The sequence below is a fragment of the Cydia splendana genome, chromosome 25 (assembly GCF_910591565.1).
Source record: "Cydia splendana chromosome 25, ilCydSple1.2, whole genome shotgun sequence".
NCBI classification, from domain to species: Eukaryota; Metazoa; Arthropoda; class Insecta; order Lepidoptera; family Tortricidae; genus Cydia; species Cydia splendana.
In genome coordinates, this window is record NC_085984.1 from 9,294,091 (window position 1) to 9,318,861 (window position 24,771).

General features: G+C 38.3%; 1 protein-coding gene across 1 annotated transcript in view; it reads left to right on the plus strand.

The window, feature by feature from the left end:
• Nucleotides 1-14,135, plus strand: part of LOC134802871 (homeobox protein Hox-D4) — a 40,038-nt gene extending 25,903 nt beyond the window's left edge. Inside the window, exons 4-5 of the mRNA XM_063775606.1 lie at nucleotides 6,393-6,550; nucleotides 13,717-14,135. Of these exons, the coding sequence (XP_063631676.1) occupies nucleotides 6,393-6,550; nucleotides 13,717-14,040 (482 nt within the window). The 3' untranslated portion in view covers nucleotides 14,041-14,135. The remainder of the gene's footprint in view (nucleotides 1-6,392; nucleotides 6,551-13,716) is intronic.
• The last annotated feature ends 10,636 nt before the right edge of the window (nucleotides 14,136-24,771 follow it).

The window sequence follows — 24,771 nt, forward strand, 5'->3', positions numbered from 1 at the left end:
GTTAAGACCCACCATGATATAGTATTGTTTGCAGACGACACCTCACTTATTTTCAAAGTCAAACGTCAGCAACAAGCTTACAATGATGTAAACAATGCTATTTCAAAAGTAGTAAATTGGTTCAATGTTAATAATTTACTGTTAAATGAGAAAAAGACTAAATGTATTAAGTTTGTCACTAGTAGTAACGTAAGGCATGTACAAACAAGTGTCATTGTGAAGGATGAGGAATTGGAATTAGTTGATAGTACAGTTTTTCTTGGTATAACTTTAGATTCTAAACTCCAGTGGGGTCCCCATATTGCTACTCTTTCGAATAGACTGAGCTCTGCAGCTTTTGCAGTGAGCAAAATCCGTCAGTTAACTGATGTGAAAACAGCTCGATTAGTATATTTTAGTTACTTCCATAGCATTATGGCATATGGTATTTTACTGTGGGGCGGTGCTTCAGAGATAAATACCATTTTTGTTCTGCAGAAGAGGGCTATTCGAGCAATATACAAAATGAACCATAGAGACTCACTTAGAGATAAATTTAAGGAAATTGACATAATGACAGTGCACTGTCAATACATTTATGAGAATATTCTGTATGTACATAAAAATATTGTAAATTTTAGGAAAAATTGTGAAATTCATAATATTAATACTAGAAATAAACATAAGCTCGCAGTGCCCTTCACTCGGCTCCATAAAATTAAAAAATCATTCATGGGTAATTGTGTAAGATTTTATAATAAACTTCCAAACCATATTACTGAATTATCTATTAATAAATTTAAGAATTATGTAAAGCGTAAACTTATTTCTAAAGCTTATTATACCACACAAGACTACATGAATGATATTACAACGTGGGATTAATTGTTATTCGAAATGATTATTTATTAGGTATATTTGATTATTGATGAGGAAATGGATATTCCGATGTAATACTATCTACTTCTTTTGTTACTTATGCTTTTTTTGACATTTAAATTTTATTCTAGAAATTCTAGACTAGTATTTTTTTATACAATCTTTTTAATGTTTGACGATCCTTTTGTGAAATTTTTAGTGTTAAATTTGATATGTATAATAATCCAATTTTATTATGGAATAATACTAACATCAATAAATTGCTCTGATAATTAGATTAAGATTAATTACGATTCATAAGAGCTTGTTGCTAGGCCTACATGAATAAAGTAAATTTTGTTTGTTTGTTTGGTCATTTGTATTTTCGCCTCTCGAAGCGGCATGCATACACTTCAAATGACTTTTTAACGATGTAGCCGTTTTCTCCTTTCTAGAATAAACATTCAGACAAAGTTTACACTTAGCCGTGTCCCCACTAACTTCATCAAAATAGTTCCAAATCGAACTTGATTTCGGCTTCATTGTGCGTTTTTTTACACACTAACATTCACAGTAGTCACTACACAACAGAACACATACGATTTTAATTTTAATAACACGAATAAAACAAAGTATACAAACAAACAACAAATTAGCGTAGCACGTGGCAAGCGGGGCGATGAGTGAATGACAGGTATAAACCTGTTTGTTTTTGATGTACGCCGCCGCCGCGCGAAGCATTGACATCCGTTATAACTTCCGTTTCAAACATAACGGAACCGGAACAGAAACGGATGTGTAATACCAAACGGAAGTTCCGCCTTAACGGAAACGGAAACGGAGCTCCGTAACATCCCTGAACAAAACTACATATATTAACCTAACCTTAAAAGGTTAAAGTTGGTTACATAGAAGAAAAAAACACGAAAACATGTCCAATTTTCTATTATTTTTAAGTTGTATAATCGTTACCCTGCCTACTATAACTTTATAATAGTATAACTTTATTATAAAATAGCTAGTGATGACTGATATAGCCGAGGGGGTGTACCCTTGTTTTGCCGACAAACTTTTCATCGAATATTATTTCATCGACAACGATTCATCGAAACGTTAGTATTAGTAATATTGTTTGGCGTTATTTTGTTTCATATACTATTTATTTCAATTTTTCTTACTGCGAAGAAATACTATTCAACGAGTATTACTTGATCGCTAGTTCGTTTCAAATTATTTTAATTGGCACAACTACTAAACATTGCAATTCATTTGTTCGACGTATTACTTTAATACATTTTTATATGTCGTACTACACATTTATACATTTTTCTGTTGTAAGAATTTTAGATTTAGGTTAGGTTAGAACTGCGACCCCACACAGAAACGAACGGCTATCAAAGTCGGTTTAGGTTAGGTTAGAACTGCGACTCCACACAGAAACGAACGGCTATCAAAGTCGGTTTAGGTTAGGTTAGAACTGCGACCCCACACAAAAACGAATGGCTCTCAAAGTAGGTTTAGGTTAGGTTAGAACTGCGACCCCACACAGAAACGAACGGCTTTCAAAGTAGGTTTAGGTTAGGTTAGAATTGCGACCCTACACAGAAACGAACGGCTTTCAAAGTAGGTTTAGGTTAGGTTAGAACTGCGACCCCACACAGAAACAAACGGCTTTCAAAGTAGGTTTAGGTTAGGTTAGAACTGCGATCCCACACAGAAACGAACGGCTTTCAAAGTAGGTTTAGGTTAGGTTAGAACTGCGACCCCACACATAAACGAACGGCTTTTAAAGTAGGTTTAGGTTAGGTTAGAATTGCGACTCCACACAGAAACAAACGGCTTTCAAAGTAGGTTTAGGTTAGGTTAGAACTGCGACCCCACACAGAAACAAACGGCTTTCAAAGTAGGTTCAGGTTAGGTTAGAACTGCGACCCCACACAGAAACAAACGGCTTTAAAAGTAGGTTTAGGTTAGGTTAGAACTGCGATCCCACACAGAAACGAACGGCTTTCAAAGTAGGTTTAGGTTAGGTTAGAACTGCGGCCCTACACAGAAATGAACGGCTTAGTAAGTAAAATTATTGTTACCAACCTATTTATAATTTGGCCAAAATGAAAATGGCAGCCTTGTAAAATTATATCTCCAAAATTAGAGCACATAGCTATAATCGCGCAGAGTGAGCCGACTGACGTGATTACGTTTAGTTTCGATAACGAAATATTACAAATTGAAATAATTTTGCGCGTAATAAATTTTATGAAATACAATCCAAAGTGAAATAAGAAAACCCGTAAAGAAATACCACGATATAAACTATATACAAAATAACTCAAGTACCAATTAAAAGTCGCCGATTTAAATTTACTAGTATCGATTCTTCGACGCAATAACTTGTCGATGAAATGAAAATACTTGAAACGTTGTCTTCGAAATAATATTCGATGAAATGTCTGTCGGCAATTCAAGGGTAAACCAGCCGAGAGACATGACAACAAATTTATAATTAGAAATATTTAAGTGAAAATTTGGAATATCTATTTTTGATATTTCACTGTTGTCTGTAAAATTTCTACCACATCGCAATGCATTAGAATTTGAATGACCTATTCAGCTTGAGGGCCTCCTAGCCAAGTCGGTAGTAACCCTGCCTAAAGTGTCATTCTATGGAACTTGCTAACTATGTAAACAAACCACCATACTGAAATCATCATTCAGTGACAGTTTCAATATGGCGGTTTGTTTACATAGTTAGCAAGTTCTATAGAATGACACTTTACGACCTAGGAGGTCCCGGGTTCGAATCCTGGTAAGGGTATTTATTTATTTATGTTTATGGTAAATTGTTTGATGTGCATGATCATGTTAATCATGTATGATCCAATTTATACTTGGGGGTAAAATTACCAAGGTACATATATTGTGTCTCGAATTTCGATCGACCTAGGTATTTAATTGTAAGCAGAGCATCTCCCCACGCGCACCGGCGCCATATTGGAAAAGATTTACGTGTCTTAGACAAGCGTTCAGGTTTTGTTTATGGTTGAATTTATGGGCGGGTCCAATTAGCGATGACAGGGACGTGGGTTCCGGTCCGGACGGGGGCAGGGGAATATCGACTTTATTATTTTTTTAAATTTGGTGATTGCAGAAAAAGTTAGAATTGGGATACCTTCGAAAACAGGATCGTGTCAAATAAGAAAATCTTTATATAAACTCTTACTTTTTTAGTACCTATCACCGTTGTATTATCACCGTATAATAAGAATCCGTTTATCGTGACTTTCCTTTTCTTCACTGTAAAAAAATATGTATCGTCATTTCATTTATCATTTTCTTATGGGTATAATTATTAAGTATACAACACTACATTAACCAAGCTATTTTTCCTTTCATATGTGTGTGGTGGTTGGTGTTCAAAAATAAATGCTAAAATATGAGTAAAAAAAATCCGTCAGGATAAGGATTTATCATACACAGAGAAGAAGCTAGTAACTTCTACTAATGCAAAGTCACGAGCAGAAACTAGTAAAATATAAATCTAATAACAAAAATCAAACATCGTCATATCGTCAAACAAAACCTTTTTCTATAATTTCCATCACAATCACATACAGGCTTAAACTAACAAGATACAGATAACAATACAAATTAACACTACGCAACGCAATTAAGCTAATACATATTTATCAAAGCGCCGCTAAGCCTATAAAAATGATAATTATCAATTAGCTAACAGCGACATTTGTGCATGTTTATTTTTGTGATAAGTATCCGAACGCATCTGTCAGTTTTGGCGGGAGCGGTGACGTTTGGGTCTTTTTTGGGGGTGATGTTGATTGAATGGTGAAATTTATACGGTGTTTATATTGTTTGATGTGATTTGGTTATTGTACCTAATAGTTTATGGAATAAGTTTAAATCGAGTATAGGAACGGATTTTTGAGGGTTAATACTAGTAATGTAATATAATAACTTAAAATTAAATAAAAATGTATTTCAGGATTTCCATATTGTAATAATTGCTTGATAATTATGCTTAACCTATGTTAGTGACAATGTTACTTACATAATGTAGGTAACTTCTTTATTGATTTATCTTTACAATAGGCGCACAATAGGCACCTGCATATATAGAGTCGGACCAATAAAAGTCTGCAGCGGATTTGATAGCCCACACAGTGCAAGTGTTATTTATACGTCATAATTTCATAGAAGTTTGACGTTTAAAATAACACTTGCACTGCGTGGGCTGTCAAATCCGCTGCAGACTTTTCTTGGTCTGACTCTAGAAAGCAAGTGATACTTATGAAAACAATCCGTAGTAGGGCTACATTTTTTTTTCTTGTTAAACGCGCGAAACTACAATAAAAGCAACCCCTCGAAGGCAAAACCACACACCCAGGCGTCACATTCGAAATATAAAAATCTCAAATCGATTTTGTACTTATTTCACCTTACTAAAGTTTGTTTTTTTTAGCATTAGAAAGAACTCCACAGAAGCAAGCGTGCAGTTTTTATCAGGCTCTTTAATTGTTAATAATTATTGAATTATCTAATGTAGCATGGTCAATATCAATACATATAATTTACTTCAAATTATTACCGCTAAAAGTTCCGGATTTGGAACCACAAGCTTACTTCTGCGAAATTCTTTCTAATGCTAAAAAAACGAACTACACCACTCCGCTGCACCAAAAATGCTATAAAACATACGATGTCTGCATAATAGACATAATAAGACACTGCGAACGTCAAATGTCAAATCAATAATAAATCAGGTGAAATTTTTCGAAATTCGAAGGCGTCTCCTGAGAAATTTAAAAACAAATTAAAGGCACAGGCGATCGTGCTCAAGTGCCAGAATCAAAAATCAATAACGCATGATTGTAATGTTGACGGAACGTGACATTTCTCGGCGTGGACGTAATGGCCGCTTTAAATTCGTTTAGTTTTATTTTGTGTTTGTAATGCTTTAATCGTTGGGCGGGCTGTTTGATTTATAACTGGTTATTACTGATTTGTTTTAAATATTATGGAGATTCAATACTTGCCTCGTTTAATTATAACAAGGCTTAAATTACTCATCCAGAAATAGAAAATGCAAAAGAACAACAGTTATGCAAACAATTTTTTTCTTTTTTTTTATACACGGTGGCTAAAACATAACTGCATTTCCGTGGTCAGTGAGGTTTTGGGATTATACTGAGCAACTTTTACTATGGGGCCAACCACGAAATCGCAAAAAAAATTACCCTCCCATAGTAAATGGACCAGACAAAATGTATGAAACAGCCAAATTTTTTTTTGCGATTTCGGGTGTTGTCCCATAGTAAAAGTTGCTCAGTATAATCCCAAAACCTCCCTGGCAACGGGAATGCAGTTATTTTATAGCCAACCTGTATACGTATGTTTACGTTATTTCAGTAAAAAAATATGGTTACGGCGAAAGCGTGTAGCAGATAAATGTAAAATTAATTCATAAAAAGTGTAATATTTATCATAATGCGTAACTATTAATATTTGAATTTAGAATTTCACCAGCCACTTTGTTCCAGGCGCGCCCCACGCACTGCTCGGCAAGACGCGGCGCCCGCGCACTGCCTTCACCTCCCAACAACTGCTGGAACTGGAGAAACAGTTCCGCATGAACAAGTACCTGTCGCGGCCTAAACGGTTCGAGGTCGCCACCAGCCTCATGCTGACTGAGACACAGGTATATCTGCCCCTCACTCTATCACCAGGACAAACAGTTCCGCATGAACAAGTACCTGTCGCGGCCTAAACGGTTCGAGTTCGCCACCAGCCTGATGCTGACTGAGACACAGGTATATCTGCCCCTCACTCTATCACCAGGAGAAACAGTTCCGCATGAACAAGTACCTGTCGCGGCCTAAACGGTTCGAGGTCGCCACCAGCCTCATGCTGACTGAGACACAAGTATATCTGCCCCTCACTCTATCACCAGGACAAACAGTTCCGCATGAACAAGTACCTGTCGCGGCCTAAACGGTTCGAGTTCGCCACCAGCCTGATGCTGACTGAGACACAGGTATATCTGCCCCTCACTCTATCACCAGGAGAAACAGTTCCGCATGAACAAGTACCTGTCGCGGCCTAAACGGTTCGAGGTCGCCACCAGCCTCATGCTGACTGAGACACAGGTATATCTGCCCCTCACTCTATCACCAGGAGAAACAGTTCCGCATGAACAAGTACCTGCCGCGGCCTAAACGGTTCGAGGTCACCACCAGCCTCATGCTGACTGAGACACAGGTATATCTGCCCCTCACTCTATCACCAGGAGAAACAGTTCCGCATGAACAAGTACCTGTCGCGGCCTAAACGGTTCGAGGTCGCCACCAGCCTCATGCTGACTGAGACACAAGTATATCTGCCCCTCACTCTATCACCAGGACAAACAGTTCCGCATGAACAAGTACCTGTCGCGGCCTAAACGGTTCGAGTTCGCCACCAGCCTGATGCTGACTGAGACACAGGTATATCTGCCCCTCACTCTATCACCAGGAGAAACAGTTCCGCATGAACAAGTACCTGTCGCGGCCTAAACGGTTCGAGGTCGCCACCAGCCTCATGCTGACTGAGACACAGGTATATCTGCCCCTCACTCTATCACCAGGAGAAACAGTTCCGCATGAACAAGTACCTGCCGCGGCCTAAACGGTTCGAGGTCACCACCAGCCTCATGCTGACTGAGACACAGGTATATCTGCCCCTCACTCTATCACCAGGAGAAACAGTTCCGCATGAACAAGTACCTGTCGCGGCCTAAACGGTTCGAGGTCGCCACCAGCCTCATGCTGACTGAGACACAGGTATATCTGCCCCTCACTCTATCACCAGGAGAAACAGTTCCGCATGAATAAGTACCTGTCTCGGCCAAAACGGTTCGAGGTCGCCACCAGCCTCATTCTGACTGAGACACAGGTATATCTGCCCCTCACTCTATCACCAGGAGAAACAGTTCCGCATGAACAAGTACCTGTCGCGGCCTAAACGGTTCGAGTTCGCCACCAGCCTGATGCTGACTGAGACACAGGTATATCTGCCCCTCACTCTATCACCAGGAGAAACAGTTCCGCATGAACAAGTACCTGTCGCGGCCTAAACGGTTCGAGGTCGCCACCAGCCTCATGCTGACTGAGACACAGGTATATCTGCCCCTCACTCTATCACCAGGACAAACAGTTCCGCATGAACAAGTACCTGTCGCGGCCTAAACGGTTCGAGTTCGCCACCAGCCTGATGCTGACTGAGACACAGGTATAATCTGCCCCTCACTCTATCACCAGGAGAAATAGTTCCGCATGAACAAGTACCTGTCGCGGCCTAAACGGTTCGAGGTCGCCACCAGCCTCATGCTGACTGAGACACAGGTATATCTGCCCCTCACTCTATCACCAGGAGAAACAGTTCCGCATGAACAAGTACCTGTCGCGGCCTAAACGGTTCGAGGTCGCCACCAGCCTCATGCTGACTGAGACACAGGTATATCTGCCCCTCACTCTATCACCAGGAGAAACAGTTCCGCATGAACAAGTACCTGTCGCGGCCTAAACGGTTCAAGGTCGCCACCAGCCTCATGCTGACTGAGACACAGGTATATCTGCCCCTCACTCTATCACCAGGACAAACAGTTCCGCATGAACAAGTACCTGTCGCGGCCTAAACGGTTCGAGGTCGCCACCAGCCTCATGCTGACTGAGACACAAGTATATCTGCCCCTCACTCTATCACCAGGAGAAACAGTTCCGCATGAACAAGTACCTGTCGCGGCCTAAACGGTTCGAGGTCGCCACCAGCCTCATGCTGACTGAGACACAGGTATATCTGCACCTCACTCTATCACCAGGAGAAACAGTTCCGCATGAACAAGTACCTGTCGCGGCCTAAACGGTTCGAGGTCGCCACCAGCCTCATGCTGACTGAGACACAGGTATATCTGCCCCTCACTCTATCACCAGGAGAAACAGTTCCGCATGAACAAGTACCTGTCGCGGCCTAAACGGTTCGAGGTCGCCACCAGCCTCATGCTGACTGAGACACAGGTATATCTGCCCCTCACTCTATCACCAGGACAAACAGTTCCGCATGAACAAGTACCTGTCGCGGCCTAAACGGTTCGAGGTCGCCACCAGCCTCATGCTGACTGAGACACAAGTATATCTGCCCCTCACTCTATCACCAGGAGAAACAGTTCCGCATGAACAAGTACCTGTCGTGGCCTAAACGGTTCGAGGTCGCCACCAGCCTCATGCTGACTGAGACACAGGTATATCTGCCCCTCACTCTATTACCAGGAGAAACAGTTCCGCATGAATAAGTACCTGTCGCGGCCTAAACGGTTCGAGGTCGCCCCCAGCCTCATGCTGACTGAGACACAGTATATCTGCCCCTCACTCTATCACCAGGAAAAACAGTTCCGCATGAACAAGTACCTGTCTCGGCCTAAACGGTTCGAGGTCGCCACCAGCCTCATGCTGACTGAGACACAGGTATAATCTGCCCCTCACTCTATCACCAGGAGAAACAGTTCCGCATGAACAAGTACCTGTCGCGGCCTAAACGGTTCGAGGTCGCCACCAGCCTCATGCTGACTGAGACACAGGTATATCTGCCCCTCACTCTATCACCAGGAGAAACAGTTCCGCATGAACAAGTACCTGCCGCGGCCTAAACGGTTCGAGGTCACCACCAGCCTCATGCTGACTGAGACACAGGTATATCTGCCCCTCACTCTATCACCAGGAGAAACAGTTCCGCATGAACAAGTACCTGTCGCGGCCTAAACGGTTCGAGGTCGCCACCAGCCTCATGCTGACTGAGACACAGGTATAATCTGCCCCTCACTCTATCACCAGGAGAAATAGTTCCGCATGAACAAGTACCTGTCGCGGCCTAAACGGTTCGAGGTCGCCACCAGCCTCATGCTGACTGAGACACAGGTATATCTGCCCCTCACTCTATCACCAGGAGAAACAGTTCCGCATGAACAAGTACCTGTCGCGGCCTAAACGGTTCGAGGTCGCCACCAGCCTCATGCTGACTGAGACACAGGTATATCTGCCCCTCACTCTATCACCAGGAGAAACAGTTCCGCATGAACAAGTACCTGTCGCGGCCTAAACGGTTCGAGGTCGCCACCAGCCTCATGCTGACTGAGACACAGGTATATCTGCCTCTCTATCACTCAGGCACATGGGCACACCATACACGCTCCTCGGCACGTCACCCGCGCACCGTCTACTGGGCAGTCTGTTTCGTCCCTTTGCACATGAACCTCAAGGAACCGATTCAGTTTTAACAATGTATATAGTTGGTCAAGCAGATCTCGTCAGTAGAAAAGGCGGCATATTTGAAAAATGTAGGCGCGAAGGGATATCGTCTCTTAGAAAAGGATGATGGTCCGCTCCCATAGAAGTTTGGCCCAACACTCGCTAAACATGGATGGTATATTGTTAGGCTCCAAACATGAAATGAAAGTACCGACAGTTATTAGAAATTCACGGACACTTCACAGAACATTATAAAAGCGGAATTTCTCTACGATTTTGAGGTTAGGGATTCTCCCTTGTATCTGGCCATGTTAAATATTATTATGCCTTATTACAGGGAAATAAGGTGCCGTAAATAGTGTAAACATATCGATGATATTGGGCGTTTAAAGGCTGTCAAGGAACAAAAAACCGGCCAAGTGCGAGTCGGACTCGCAAACGAAGGGTTCCGTACCATTATCTATAAAAACGGTCACCCATCCAAGTACTGACCCCGCCCGACGTTGCTTAACTTCGGTCAAAAATCACGTTTGTTGTATGGGAGCCCCACTTAAATCTTTATTTTATTCTGTTTTTAGTATTTGTTGTTATAGCGGCAACAGAAATACATCATGGTACGGTTCGTGAGATACAACCTGGTGACAGACAGACGGACGGACGAACGGACGGACAGCGGAGTCTTAGTAATAGGGTCACGTTTTACCCTTTGGGTACCGAACCCTAATAATGGGGTCACGTTTTACCCTTTGGGTACGGAACCCTAAAAATCGAATGAGTTGGTATTAGGTTAATACATGTTTTTTAATATGATAATATATTTAATACGATTTCCATAAATTAATACGACATAGCAAGCGAACCGGAATAGACTATAACAGCTAGAGTTGTTTTATAGTAAAAATTGTCATAGCATCAAAAGTAAAACCAGTGTTGGCCGAAAGTTAATGCGAATTGAAAATGTTGGCCATTAACCATTATAAATTGAACCTTACACCGTAACGGACGATTACAGTTTACGATTCAATTTATAATGGTTAATGGCCAGCATTTTCAATTTGAATTAACTTTCGGCCCACACTGAGTAAAACCAATCACTTAAGTAAACATATTTACTTCAATTCCAGAGAGAGAATGAATACAGAAACAATCACAGGATAATTATAATAAATTCGATAACTCATTCCAAAAAGAATGTTTCAAATACAAATGTTTGTCTAAAAGGCAGTTAATAATAAACTTCAAATAATAAACTTAATTTATTTCAACGAAGTTAGGATTTCTAAGTTATAGGTTTATCATATAGGTAATTTATAAAAAACAAGTTACTTAAGATTTAGTTTATATTTAATTTTAATGTATTTTTAAGTCTACATAGTTTAAATATTTGTGGGTTAGTTTAGTTACTTTAAAACCTATTTTCGTGTTATTCAAACCCTGATATCAAATAAGGTTTTATTAAAAAAGTTAATCAATTTTAAAGAAGAAAAAAACGACTTCAGTGGGGAAAACCGGTGAAAGCTAATTGTAAATTGGTGCTCTTGCTCTTCCAGATTACAATACCATCTAATAAATATGTAATAATTAATATGAAAACACAATCCATAGCGACTCTATTCGTTCCATATTCGTTCGCTATTTGACTTTTGACGTAAGTCATTTGAGTATGTTACAATGAAAGTCATTGGAATAAAAAGTTTTTACTGTATCGCAGTTCTTTTTGCAATTTTGATACTTAGTGCTTAAAACAGTAAGTATGTCGTTAGTGGTATGAATGTTTTTCTTTGCGTGAGCGTTATTAGCATCAACAGGAACATCGTAGAAAAGTATTTTACTATCATACTTTTTTGTTTGGCTCGAGACGTCAATTTATTAAATGTCATTTATTCTATGTAATGGCGTGGGATGTGTTGATTTGGTTTAATTACTCTTTAACTTATTTTCGTTACTAAGAACTGTCCATTGGAATCTAATATATGTATGAGATTGTAAGAAATATGATAAAATTTATCGTATATATAGCATCCTTATCGAATCGTAGGCCAAATTCGGCATGATCCTTTGAATTTCGCGCCTTTTTCTACTGACAAGATTTGCTTGACCATTTGCTCGTGTTACAGGCCACACCCGGTATATCTTGTTTGTAAGTAAAAGAATTAATTTAAACTTTATTGCACAAATTTACACAAAAAGAGTACAAATGGCGTACTTAACGTCTTAAGGCATTCTCTAATATACAATATTAAATTGGTTTCAAACCTAAGATTTGTCGAGGACACTTTGACTCTAAGTTTCATGGCATAACTAGGATTACCAAATATAAAGTTACAACTATAAAAAACCCCTTAGTTTCACCCTCTCGATTTACAAATGGGGGTGGCAGTAAAGTAGTAAACACGCTTGCCGTCGGTTTGAGGGATAATCTCAGAGGTTCTCTACTGTTTAGTATCATAATAAATGTGGCACTTGTCTTTTGCTTTGACTCAAAGGTGTTATGTATTTTTACTAGCGACCCGCCCCGGCTTCGCACGGGTTACACAAAACCAAACAAATTATACACCTAAACCTTCCTCAAGAAAAAAAGCATAAAGATCCGTTCAGCAGTTTTTGAGTTTATCGCGAACATAGGTATAGTTGGTCAAGCAAATCTTGTCAGTAGAAAAAGGCGGCAAATTTAAAAAATGTAGGCGCTTGGGGTTATCGTCCCATAGAAAATTTTAATTTTGCGCCTTTTTCTACTTACAAGATTTGCTTGACAAACTATATATATTACCTATAAAATTGTCTGGCTTAAAAAGCTAAGACCAAAAAAATCTATAGATTAATAAATGTAAGTAACACTTGTGTTTTGCTTTCACGGGTGTTTTATACGAAATAATCCCAAAGCCGATTTGTATGTAGTATTTTCTACATTAAATTAAATACGGTTATAACTACCTAAAAAGTGTAATTATAATCCGTATAAACTACCTAGTTTTATGTTGAGTGTTTTATGATCCCAATCCCATGTGGATTGTGGCTTATCCTAATTTCACAGTACATAAAACTAGAATATTATGTGGTTGCGTATTTTATTGTTCTTGTTTAAATTACTTTTATGTACTAGTTTTAGACGTTAAAGTATTATGATTTATGATGCTATTAAGCAAAGTGAATTAAAACAGTTATAGCAAACTGTATTACTATACCACACCTATCTACTTAAGTAATAAAGTAAAGATCTCTACGTTTGCGTTAATATTAACTTTTACTGCATGATTTGTACGAAATTTTAATTAATACCTATACTCTGTATCTTCAGGTATTTAAATAAAAGTAAACAAAATCTACCCTCAAATGGCTCCTTAAGCCAGTTGAGAGTAGATGAAAACATTACCTGATCAAATAATGTAGGTTAAAGTCAGGTCGTTCAGTGACAGATCCAGGCGGTTTTGTATTTGGTTGGTTAACCAATAAATGTTATAACTACCCGAAAATGTACAAATTGCTTGTTTACTTTTATTTAAATACCTTTTTAGTAAGGTGTATCTTTATACAGACTATAAATAAAAACGATAATTAATATAATACTTATTTATTTGTCCAACAGGTAAAAATCTGGTTCCAAAACCGGCGTATGAAGTGGAAACGCTCCAAAAAGGCGCAACACGACACGAAAAAAGACCACGCGAGCGACGACAAAAAAGCACCCAATAAAGAACCTACCACAGAGCAGGAAAAACCTCAGCTGGCAGACATGACAGCTGTCAAACCGCCCGCCATGTTGGACAGGGACAGAATTATCGCGCTGGAGAGAGAAAGAGCAATAGCGGCGGCGAACTTTAATTCGAATTTAGACAACAGACGGGGATTGGTGGTGATGAATCAAGATGGCGGGCGGTCCGCTGATATGTTTAGGCCGTATGTGGTATGAAATTAAGGGTTTTTTTGTTTGTTTTTCCGTTTTTACTGTTGGTGGTATTTATTTTTAATTTTTGATGTACGTAAAGAGAATATTTTGTTTTTTTTTTTGTTGGATCTTGGATTATGAAAGAGTTATTTTATAAACAATACACCATAAAGAAATTAAATTGGCATTTAAATGTAACAGTTTTTGAATTATGTATTATATAAACCTGAACAATAGTACCTAATTGGTCTAAATTAATCAATCAATCAATCAATTTTTTATTTGTTAAACATAGGTACATAGGTGTTACAATTAATTACTTAGTATCACTATGTCTTACCAGCATTGGGTATACAAATTTATTTGCGTTGGTAAGTGTAACAATAAACTGCATGCATACATTTTACCTTACTCTAAACATTAGCACTGTTATTTGCCAATAATTTACGTCAAAGCCCCTATTTAATTGTCATCTAGTGAATTAATGGCTGAACAATTGACGCGATATAATATTAGGGTGACCATGTGTTAATGGAAAAAAAAGGACTGTCCTGAAATTTTACCTAGTGTAATATAACTTAATGTTGAAGTCCAGTGAATGTAAATTAAATCTTATGATTGTAAATAAGTATGGAATGTAATATTAAATTAATCTAAATATAAGTCAGTTACATGAGGGGTTAAAAAAATAAAACATTAAGATGGAACTGATTTTCAAGCCAAATATTGTTTAAGACTAACAGTCAAATAAAACGTAACAAATGGATTATAATTTTGACACTATGAAAAAATAATATTAGCATTCTTTATATTTTGACAGTATTCTGCAAGATTTCAGTGTTTTAATAACAAAACTTCTATATATTAAGCCGGGTCACTCACGTATTATGTAGGTATACATTATACAGTCCATAATTGCTCGACATGTTTCTCTCTCTGAAAATGCTCCTCGTTATGGAATAGAATAGAAAATATTTATTTGCTTGAATACGTAACAACCAGATCTTATAATAAAATTGTTAGACACAGTATTCAGTCGACTCAACATCAACCAGCAAAATATTTACAAAACGCGGAGCGAAACATGTCGAGCAATCATCGACTACATATACGTGAGTGACTCGGTTTAATATATTTAAGATTTCGGTGTTCTTATTATTGTACAGTGTAAATCAAAAATGTGTTTTAATAACTTTCTATAGTTGGTCAAGCAAATCTTGTCACTAGAAAAAGGCGGCAAATTTAAAAAAATGTAGGCGCGATGGGTTATCGTCCCATAGAAAATTTGAATTTCACGCCTTTTTCTACTGACAAGATTTGCTTGACCAACTATATATCATCTGTTTTCTTCCTGAACTGAAAATATACAAAACAAATATGATTATAAATTAGTTTATTATTTATACAGTTTTTATTTAGAGGAGACTGTTAATGCATTTATTTTGTATATTGTTATTTATTTAGTTGTTTTCTAAGTCCTAGTCAATGAAAAGTATTTAGTTAAGAAGACATTTTTAATCAGTATTATTTTGTAGAATAGATAAATGTAAATGTTAACAATTAATGTAAAATAAGGTATGGTACGGTAAGGTATTTTTGTATTTATTCATCACCTTATATTACGAAACAAAAAAATACTTGTTTTGTTTGGTAATTCGTAGATGAGCAATTCTCAAACAGTTTGTACATTTCGATCACACCTTAGATTTCTATAAAAATTGGTGCAAACTTTTTGAGAATTGTTCAGATACATATAATAAGTTAGTGTCACACTACAAATTCTAGAGAACTGGCCTCACATTAACAAAATCACGTTTGTATACCTTTAAATGTGGCTTCCCATTAGAAAAAGGTCCAGCATGCTCCATCTGCATATGACGGATAAGGGCCCTTATCTATGGATAGCCACAAATTATTCATTTGAGTATTTCAAACGGTTCCTTACACTTACAATTATTTATAATATGTATAAGTTGTAAATATAACGTTACAAAATTGAAATATAACTGATTTACTTGTATAAAATAAATACAAAATAATTAATGTTCCAAGTAAATGGATGGTATTTAAGATTATTATGTATACTATTAATAATAACGTGATGTGAAGTGATGTAATGAATAATTCCTACCAACTATTATAATAATTACGGTAACATTGTAAAGAAAATTATAATTAACTGAAATATAGTTAATATGTTGAAATATACTGTTTTTTATTGAAAAAAATAATCCAACTCGTTTTATCTACACTTTATTAGCGTTCGAGTCTAACAAGCCCTTGATAATCGTTTGTCCTTATCCGTCCTTTTGACATTTGTATTTGTTAGAAAGTAACAAAATTTAACAAAGGTTTGCTAAGGTTTGTGAATAAGGGGCGTATATATAAGTGCGTCAAGCAAATCTTGTCAGTAGCAATGTAAAGCAAACTAAAGTAGGGCAACACTCAAAGAGTAGTATTGCGCTAAGAAAAGCAGCAATGTACAATGTACATCGAACCAAAACTTTTTTTTTCCACTGAGCGCGCCCGTCAATTCAAATTGTCACTCGCGGATTCTCTATTGAAAATGTTTGAAATTGTTATTAATAGGTATGGACGGACAATTTAAAAGCGGTGTGTGATGTTGATAAAAATGATTAACTAATTTGAAGATCTCAAAATAAAATTAGAAGTGGACTATGCCGTTAAACAAGAATGTATGAATAAAATCATTGCTTCAGCAGGTAGATGTCCTACTGGATTTTAATATTTTATTAGATTTCTCAGTTGGCACTGTAGGCATTGTAGGCATCTTTGCTTTGATTAAGCACAATATTATTTAATATATTGGTATTTAATGGTGACAAAGCAGAAATATCTCTTGAAATAGAATCGATTCAGAATGTAAACAAAGATGATGGCTGTCATTCGCGATCCACATTCCACAGATAAAACACAGATGACACGCGATTTTCGAATTATTCGAACTCAGTGTTGCTAACCCGCGGTTTTTCGAATTTGCCGCCGTTTGCTACTGACAAGATTTGCTTGACCCAGTATACCTATCCTATAGTCTGTATCTTTAGGTATTTAGAGTCGGACCAAAAAAAGTCTGCAGCGGATTTGATAGCCCACGCAGTGCAAGTGTCATTTCTACGTCATAATTTCATAGAAGTTTGACGTTTAAAATAACACTTGCACTGCGTGGGCTATCAAATCCACTGCTGACTATTCTTGGTCTAACTCTAAATAAAAGTAAACAAACAATTTGTAAATTTTCGGGTAGTTATAACATTTATTGGTTAACCAACCAATACAAAACCGCCTGGATTTGTCACTGAACGACCTGACTTTAACCTACATTATTTGATCATATAATGTTTTCATCTAGGTACCCTCAACTGGCTTAAGGAGCTATTTGAGGGTAGATTTTGTTTACTCTTTTTTAAATACCTAAAGATACAGACTATAAGTACTACAACTTTTAATTTATAGCTTCCGTAGTTACCATGTCTGTCTGTCCGTTTGTGCGTGTATAAGCTCAGTGATGCTATAAAGCTATAATTTGGCATTGCTATAAAGTGGCAAAACGAAATCTTTTAAATATTCTAGGAGATTTCAGAACATGTCCTGTTTAATTTGACCTTGCTAAGACTACATATGTGCCCCATCACATGAGCGCTTTTTTAACGCGCGCTAAAAAAGCGCTTGAATCTGTCTGCACGCTAAATTCAACTTAATGACCAAGGCTTAAAATCCAACACCGCTTGGTAAAAAGCGCCAACGCCATCGTGTGAATAAATACACATGTATCCATTTGTGTCATTCAAACGCTTTTTTAACGCTCGTTGAAAGGCCCCTTAAGAACCAAATTAAGCTTTATTACTTCGGGAACCATTTTTACACAATCATGATAGTTGACACGATCACAATGTGCATATCCTATTGTGGCTACAACAATTAATTAAATGCCAGGTTCTTTCTACTTGCTTGCTTGGCCAGTTACTTCCTACTTGTGTACGCGAAGAACCCATGTCATACCATAAATAAACTAATAAAAAAAATTGTACGTTAGGTAAGTAATCAGCAATCGCACAGAACGCCGACCTAGTAGTTTGTTTGTTCGAGCACACATACTTAGTGGTTGACTAAGTGACCACTGAGCAAACGCGGGTTCGATTGGCTTGAGAAACTTTATACTTAAGGGGCCCACATATTTCCAGTTCGCCGGACGATATAAGCCTGTCAGTAAAACGCAAAAGGTGACAGTTCCGAACAACTGATAGGCTGATATTGTCCGGCGAACTGGTAATCTGTGGGCCCCTTAAGACAGGAATCTGAAATTGGAATAACGATCACTTAGAGCTTTAAAATGGAAATGGAGTATTCACATTCAGCTTGTCGTATGAGTTGTTAATATGGCTCTAATTTTGACCATGACTGATATATACCTATAAACAACATCAAAGAAACTTACAGTTTACTAATGTTTCTATCGGCGAATGCCTTTCTGCGCAAATATACCTATCACAGCATTCGTCTTGGAACCTGGGGACAAAAAGTAAGTACTAAAATGAAACCGATGCTTTAACATGGATGAAATGAATAAAATTATTTATTTTGCATACTTAGATTTAGGTGAGATACGCATTATTTCTTGTCTAAATAAAGAAACAATTACTTAAGTTTCTTATATGAACAATGATTGAGTCATCAATCACCATCATCATCATCATTGGCCAGTAACGTCTAAAAAGGTAGTAGATCACGATAAGATACAATGGGCACTATCCACATTTCAACCTTACAAAGCCCCGGGGCCAGATGGAATCTACCCCATACTACTACAAGAGGGCGCCAATGTACTAATACCGCACTTAGGTAGACTGTACAGAGCGTGCATAGCCTTCGGACACGTACCGCGTGTGTGGAGGATGGTAAAGGTAACGTACTTGCCTAAACCAGGCAAAGCAGATTACACAGAAGCCAAATCATACAGGCCGATAAGTCTGTCATCGTTTTTCCTCAAAACACTGGAGAAACTGGTAGACAGACACATAAGGGATGGTCCTCTTAAGAGGCATCCGCTGCACCAATTGCAGTGTGCGTATCAGCCGGGTAAATCGACTGAAACGGCACTACACCTGGTGACAACCAGAGCGGAACAGGCGATAGAGAACAAAGAACTATGTCTGGCCACTTTTATAGACGTGGAGGGGGCATTTGACCGCACCACGTATCAGGCAATCAACATTGCAGCATCTAAACATGGCATAGAACCAACAATCTGTAGATGGATTGGTACTATGCTAAATAGCCGACTAATAAAATCCTCCCTTATGGGAGATGAAATATTAGCTACGGCTACGAAGGGTTGTCCACAGGGTGGGGTTCTCTCACCAACTCTCTGGAGTCTGGTAGTTAACTCACTGTTGGAAGAACTAAACAAAGGCCCAATACATACGGTAGGGTACGCAGATGATTTAGTGATTCTTGTAAACGGGAAATTCCCGGGAACAGTATCGGAAATCATGAATAAAGCACTGAAGCAAGTGGAAAGATGGTGCAACTGTCATCAACTCTCCATAAACCCAGGCAAAACAGTAGTAATACCGTTTACCAGGAAAAAGACCCTTAATGGCATGAAGCAGCTGAAGCTTTATCGAAGGGTACTGGAAATGTCCAATGAAGTGAAATATCTAGGCGTTACACTAGATAAAGAGCTGAACTGGAGAAAGCATGTCGAACTAACAACCACCAAGGCACTTAGAGTGTTTGGAATGTGTAGATCGGCTTATGGCAAAACGTGGGGTCTAAACCCAAAGGTACTAAGATGGATCTATACCATGATGGTAAGACCTATCATCTTGTACGGATGCCTGGCATGATGGCCAAGGACACTAAAGAGCACATGCAGGGATGCCCTTATGAAAATACAAAGAACGGCATGCATGGCTATTACTGGCGCGTTTAGAACGACGCCAACAGCGGTGATGGAGGTACTGCTAGACCTCTCGCCGCTACACCTAGTGATACAATCTGAGGCGCGGAAATCGCTACACAGGCTGACCCTAACAGGCCTCTGGAGCGATAGCAAGCCAAAGACTCATTATATCAAGCTATATCATTATTCATATCTATATATATTTTATCTGTAAGTGAATTGCAGTGCCCTCTCAGGGTTGTGTTGAGACATAATTTATTAATAAGACCTACTGTACACACAAAGCAAGGAAATAAATGAAATGAAATGAAATGAGACCAAACACACAAACATGGAATGCGACAATTTCATGAAAAGGATTACGAACATGGGCTGCGATAAGATGCAACCCAAGTTTGTGTTCCATAAGAATTTTAACGTTAAAATTCCAACAAGGGCTGAGTGGACCAAAGGTCTTGAAGCACCAATCTCTGATGAAAACGACATTATATGGTACACAGATGGATCTAAGACAGAATCTGGTACGGGGGCAGGCATTTATGCAAATGACTTTAGTAGTAGTATAAGCATGGGCAATTACGCCACTGTCTTCCAAGCCGAGACATTCGCTATAATTGCCTGTGTGCATGAGAATATAGTTAGGCGAACCCAAGGGAAGAATATCTATATACTCAGCGACAGTCAGGCCGCTCTCAAAGCGCTCGAAGCTCCCAGAGTGGACTCTAGACTGGTATATAATGGCGTCCAAGCTCTGAACCAGCTTGGAAGGCAAAACAGGGTGCAACTGGTATGGATCCCAGGGCACGAGGGATTCATAGGCAATGAAAATGCAGATGAACTCGCCAGAGCCGGATCTGTAAGTAACCTTATAGGTCCGGAACCATTCGTGGGGCTCTCACAGGGAACCATCACAACGGCTATTAAAGACCATACCAAGACCAAACACCAGGAAGAATGGGATAGTCTGACGGGTCTAAAGCATGCAAAGCTCTTTATGCAAGGAATAGACTCCGGCTGGAGCAAAAAGCTTTGGAAACTTAGCAAAAGACAACTCCAAATCATAACGGGGGTGTTTACTGGCCATTACGGGGTCAAAGGATTTCTGGCCAAGATGGGACACTCTGACAACACCGATTGTCGTATGTGTGGCGAAGAGGAAGAGACAGTAAGACACTTAATGTGTGAATGTCACGCCCTCGCCAGACAAAGAATGAAGGACTTTGGAGCAGGATACCTGGAACCAAAGGACTTTAAAACGCTACCCATGAGCTCCATCATCCGACACATGGATATGGTGGGAAAAGCTCTTGAGTAGTTGACGGATCTCTTCTAGGGGGTAGCTGCACAAAAGATCCCTATGGGTCGAAGTGTATCCGCAAGGGCCCCCGAAAACAATAAGATAAGATAAGATAAGATAACGTCTATGGCAGACGAAGACGATTCATTGCAACAAGTGAACAAAATTTAAATTAGATACTCTTTAAGGGGATCCCATGCCCCAATGACCTTCGACCTGAATCCCTTAGTTTTCTAATGTTTTTGTAGCTTATCAAATTTACAACAACGGCTTTAATCAATATGTATACTATGTATAGTATCCCATATTTACTTCAAAGTTCATTGTCTTCAAGATATTTGGGATCAAAGTTGAACAATTTTAATCCAAAAACTGGTTTTCTGAACATAACTTTTATGTTAATTAGTTTAAAATTAAACTACTCGACATGTTTTTAGAGACGTCCAAGACGAACCCAAATTTGTAGATTTCGTATAGGTCACATGTGAAGCACGTTAAAAAAACTTCTAATAATTTTACATTATAAAGCGTCATACACACGTCTTTCACATCAAACGAGATACGAAAAAAGTGTTTTTTTAGACAATGTTTAAATAAAATGATAAAAAATTAGTATTCATTTCTTTCAAAATCCGGTAGACAAAAATGGAGATAAAAGATTGAAGAACCGAAAGCCGTTTGTCTTATAATTCTATCTTTTGTGCAAAAGTAGGAGATACGATTCGAAACTTGCCAAAAATCGATGAAAACTTCGGGTAGCCCCTTAAAGGTAGCTGTACAAACCAATACGGGACTATATAGCTACTTATATATCTTCTTTTTAAACACCTTTGCTAACAGTTTTTGATACCATGTCTGCAACTCCAGAGGTGTCACTATTGATCTCTGGAACTACATATAATATTGTTGACCCTGATACTATTTTTCAGTGTAATACTAAAAAGAAAAGAAAGAAGAAGTAGTATTAGCATAAAGTCGCTTATGGGGATTGAAAGTGGGGGGAAGTCCTAATTATCCTAATAATAAAAGCAGCCGAAATCGTAGTCAGAACCTAGTCTGTAATATATATTATAGTAATATTTATACCCTAAAGCCCCCGGCCTATATTGTTGTTAGTGTGATCGGCGCCGTACAAACAGAGAGTACCGCTATTGATCTCTGTAACTATTGTTGGAAGCGTCAAAGTTGTCGGTAACGGATCGCTTACACCGTAAATTAAACTGGAGGGTGGCCATGATCACAGTTCATATAGTACTAGTACAGATACCCAATCTCGTAGAGTAAAGCGTGCCGTCCTAAACTATGTACTCGAGGCAAGAAAAGGAAGTAATTTATATTTTGCACTCTTGCACCGTATGTTAGTAATTTCCTTATAAAATCAATTTAAGTCCATCAAGATGCGCCTATATAAATAATTTTTATGATATTTCTTATTGTTCAGTAGCAGCCAGAATCTCTACCAGTTAACAGGAAATATTTTTAAAAAGTCGGGATATGATACGACGTCAAAACCGTGTCCTAAGAAATAAACTGGAAGAAAAGATCTGATTTTAACCGTAATGATGCAGATTTCTCTATCTTTATAGTAGAACTACGTACTTACGATGTAACAGTGAGCCGCAGTTAAAATTGGCTCTTACATCTTGCTCGTAGAGTAGGTAGAGTTAGACCAAGCTAACTCTGCATATTATTTGAAATGGCAATGACAAAGTGTAGCCATGTCATCATAAATGTCAAATTTCCATGAAAATATGACGTTTATAATGACACTCTCTCACTTTGTTCTATACAAATCGGTGCAAAGAGGCTAAAACGGACTCTAGGCACATTTGCCCCAACCCCCAACTTACCTCGTATATTTTTGTAACGTATGTAAAACATTTCATATATAACAATTTTTTACATCAATCTAATTACCAAGGAAATGATAATAGAAATGTATTACTAAACTACTCAAAGTATTAAACCTACTCAAAATTAAAAACACTGATATTTTAGGACACGTCTCCATTTTCTCCCAGCGCATGGTCACCCTACTTCTCAAGTGGCGGAGCTTGCTATAAATTGCCTCAAAAACCTCGTTCAGTATTCCTCTCTCGTGCAGAAAGAGCTGGATGGAACTCGCACTGTCCCGCTCTAACACTGCCCGTATGTATAGTGCAGACGTCTCATACCGGTTTGTGAAGAAGTTGCAGGATATTTTTTTGGTAATTTTTTTTTTAATAATTAATCGTCCTTGAGACACAGAAAATGAAATGAAATTTATTGATACAGACATATTAGATATATTAAAACGGGTCACTCAAGTATCTGCACTTTGACTTATTTCTTACAAATCGCCTTAGTTAATGATAAATGCTAGCACGGGCCGTGTCCGGGCCAAGGGGTCCGACACTTCAGTTTTCTAAAGAAAAATCACGTGATAAAAAATCAAGTGTTATGCCTCGGCCCGGACACGGACCATTCTAGGGTGAGCCATCCTTGAAACGGTGTATATAGTGCGGCATAAAATAGTAGAAATTAAATAAAATGGAACTAAAAAAAATCCATACTAAATTGTTGCATTTTACGTCAAAAATGTGACAGTTACGTAGGAAGTGGCGCCCTGAATAATTTTCTACAATTTCTTTTCGGACTATACCTAAGCCACGACTATAGATGTGCGTGGGCGTGGCGAGACGAGATTGATGCCTCTTGTTTAAACAAGCCATACTCCACTACTGCAGTATCTATTATCTCACATATCACTTAAGGTACAGTTCAGGCTACACCAGTAATATCGCGCTGCAATACTGCTACATTAATGCCATGATCAATATTGAGAATATTCTGAATTTAATCTAAAACCATAGTTTATAATTACACACCATGTGGTAGAGATGACCTGGTATGCCCTGAGAGCGTTTTCAGTGTGTGTTTGATGCAATATCGGATGTCGGATACGACTACAGAAAAAAATGCATTTTTATATTTTGTTATTCATGTAATTAATTATTTGTAGTTATTTGAAAAGAAAGCGTTAATGTGAAAACGTTATCAATATGTGTATAATTATAGTATAATTTGTATGACAATTTAATAATTCGGTTAATTTCAACGCGCGGTGCGCCCTAGAAAGTTGTTCAATTTCTAACCAGAAATTTATAGAGCCTGAATCAATTCAGATCCAACCTAAATAAACAATCCTATTGTATCTGAAAAAACAAAATCCGAATAAAATGACAGATCGTCAAAAAGCGCTATTTCAAGTGAATCTGCAAATAAAATCTACACCTCAAACAGAGGATTCTCATAACTTATTCGCTAAAAATAACCAGTATATTGCGATCTAAAGTCATAAACAATTACTATAGGTTTCAAGGTCATTTATATACTGGTTATTCCAACTTCCAACTGAAAAATACGAGACTAGAATACTGAATCAAGTATCAATATTTGATATTTGATCTCATAACGATCGCGCTTTTGCGTTTGACGTTTCGATGACAGATAAAGTATACGATTTAAAAAAATTGGTTGTCTATGGCCGTCGGTA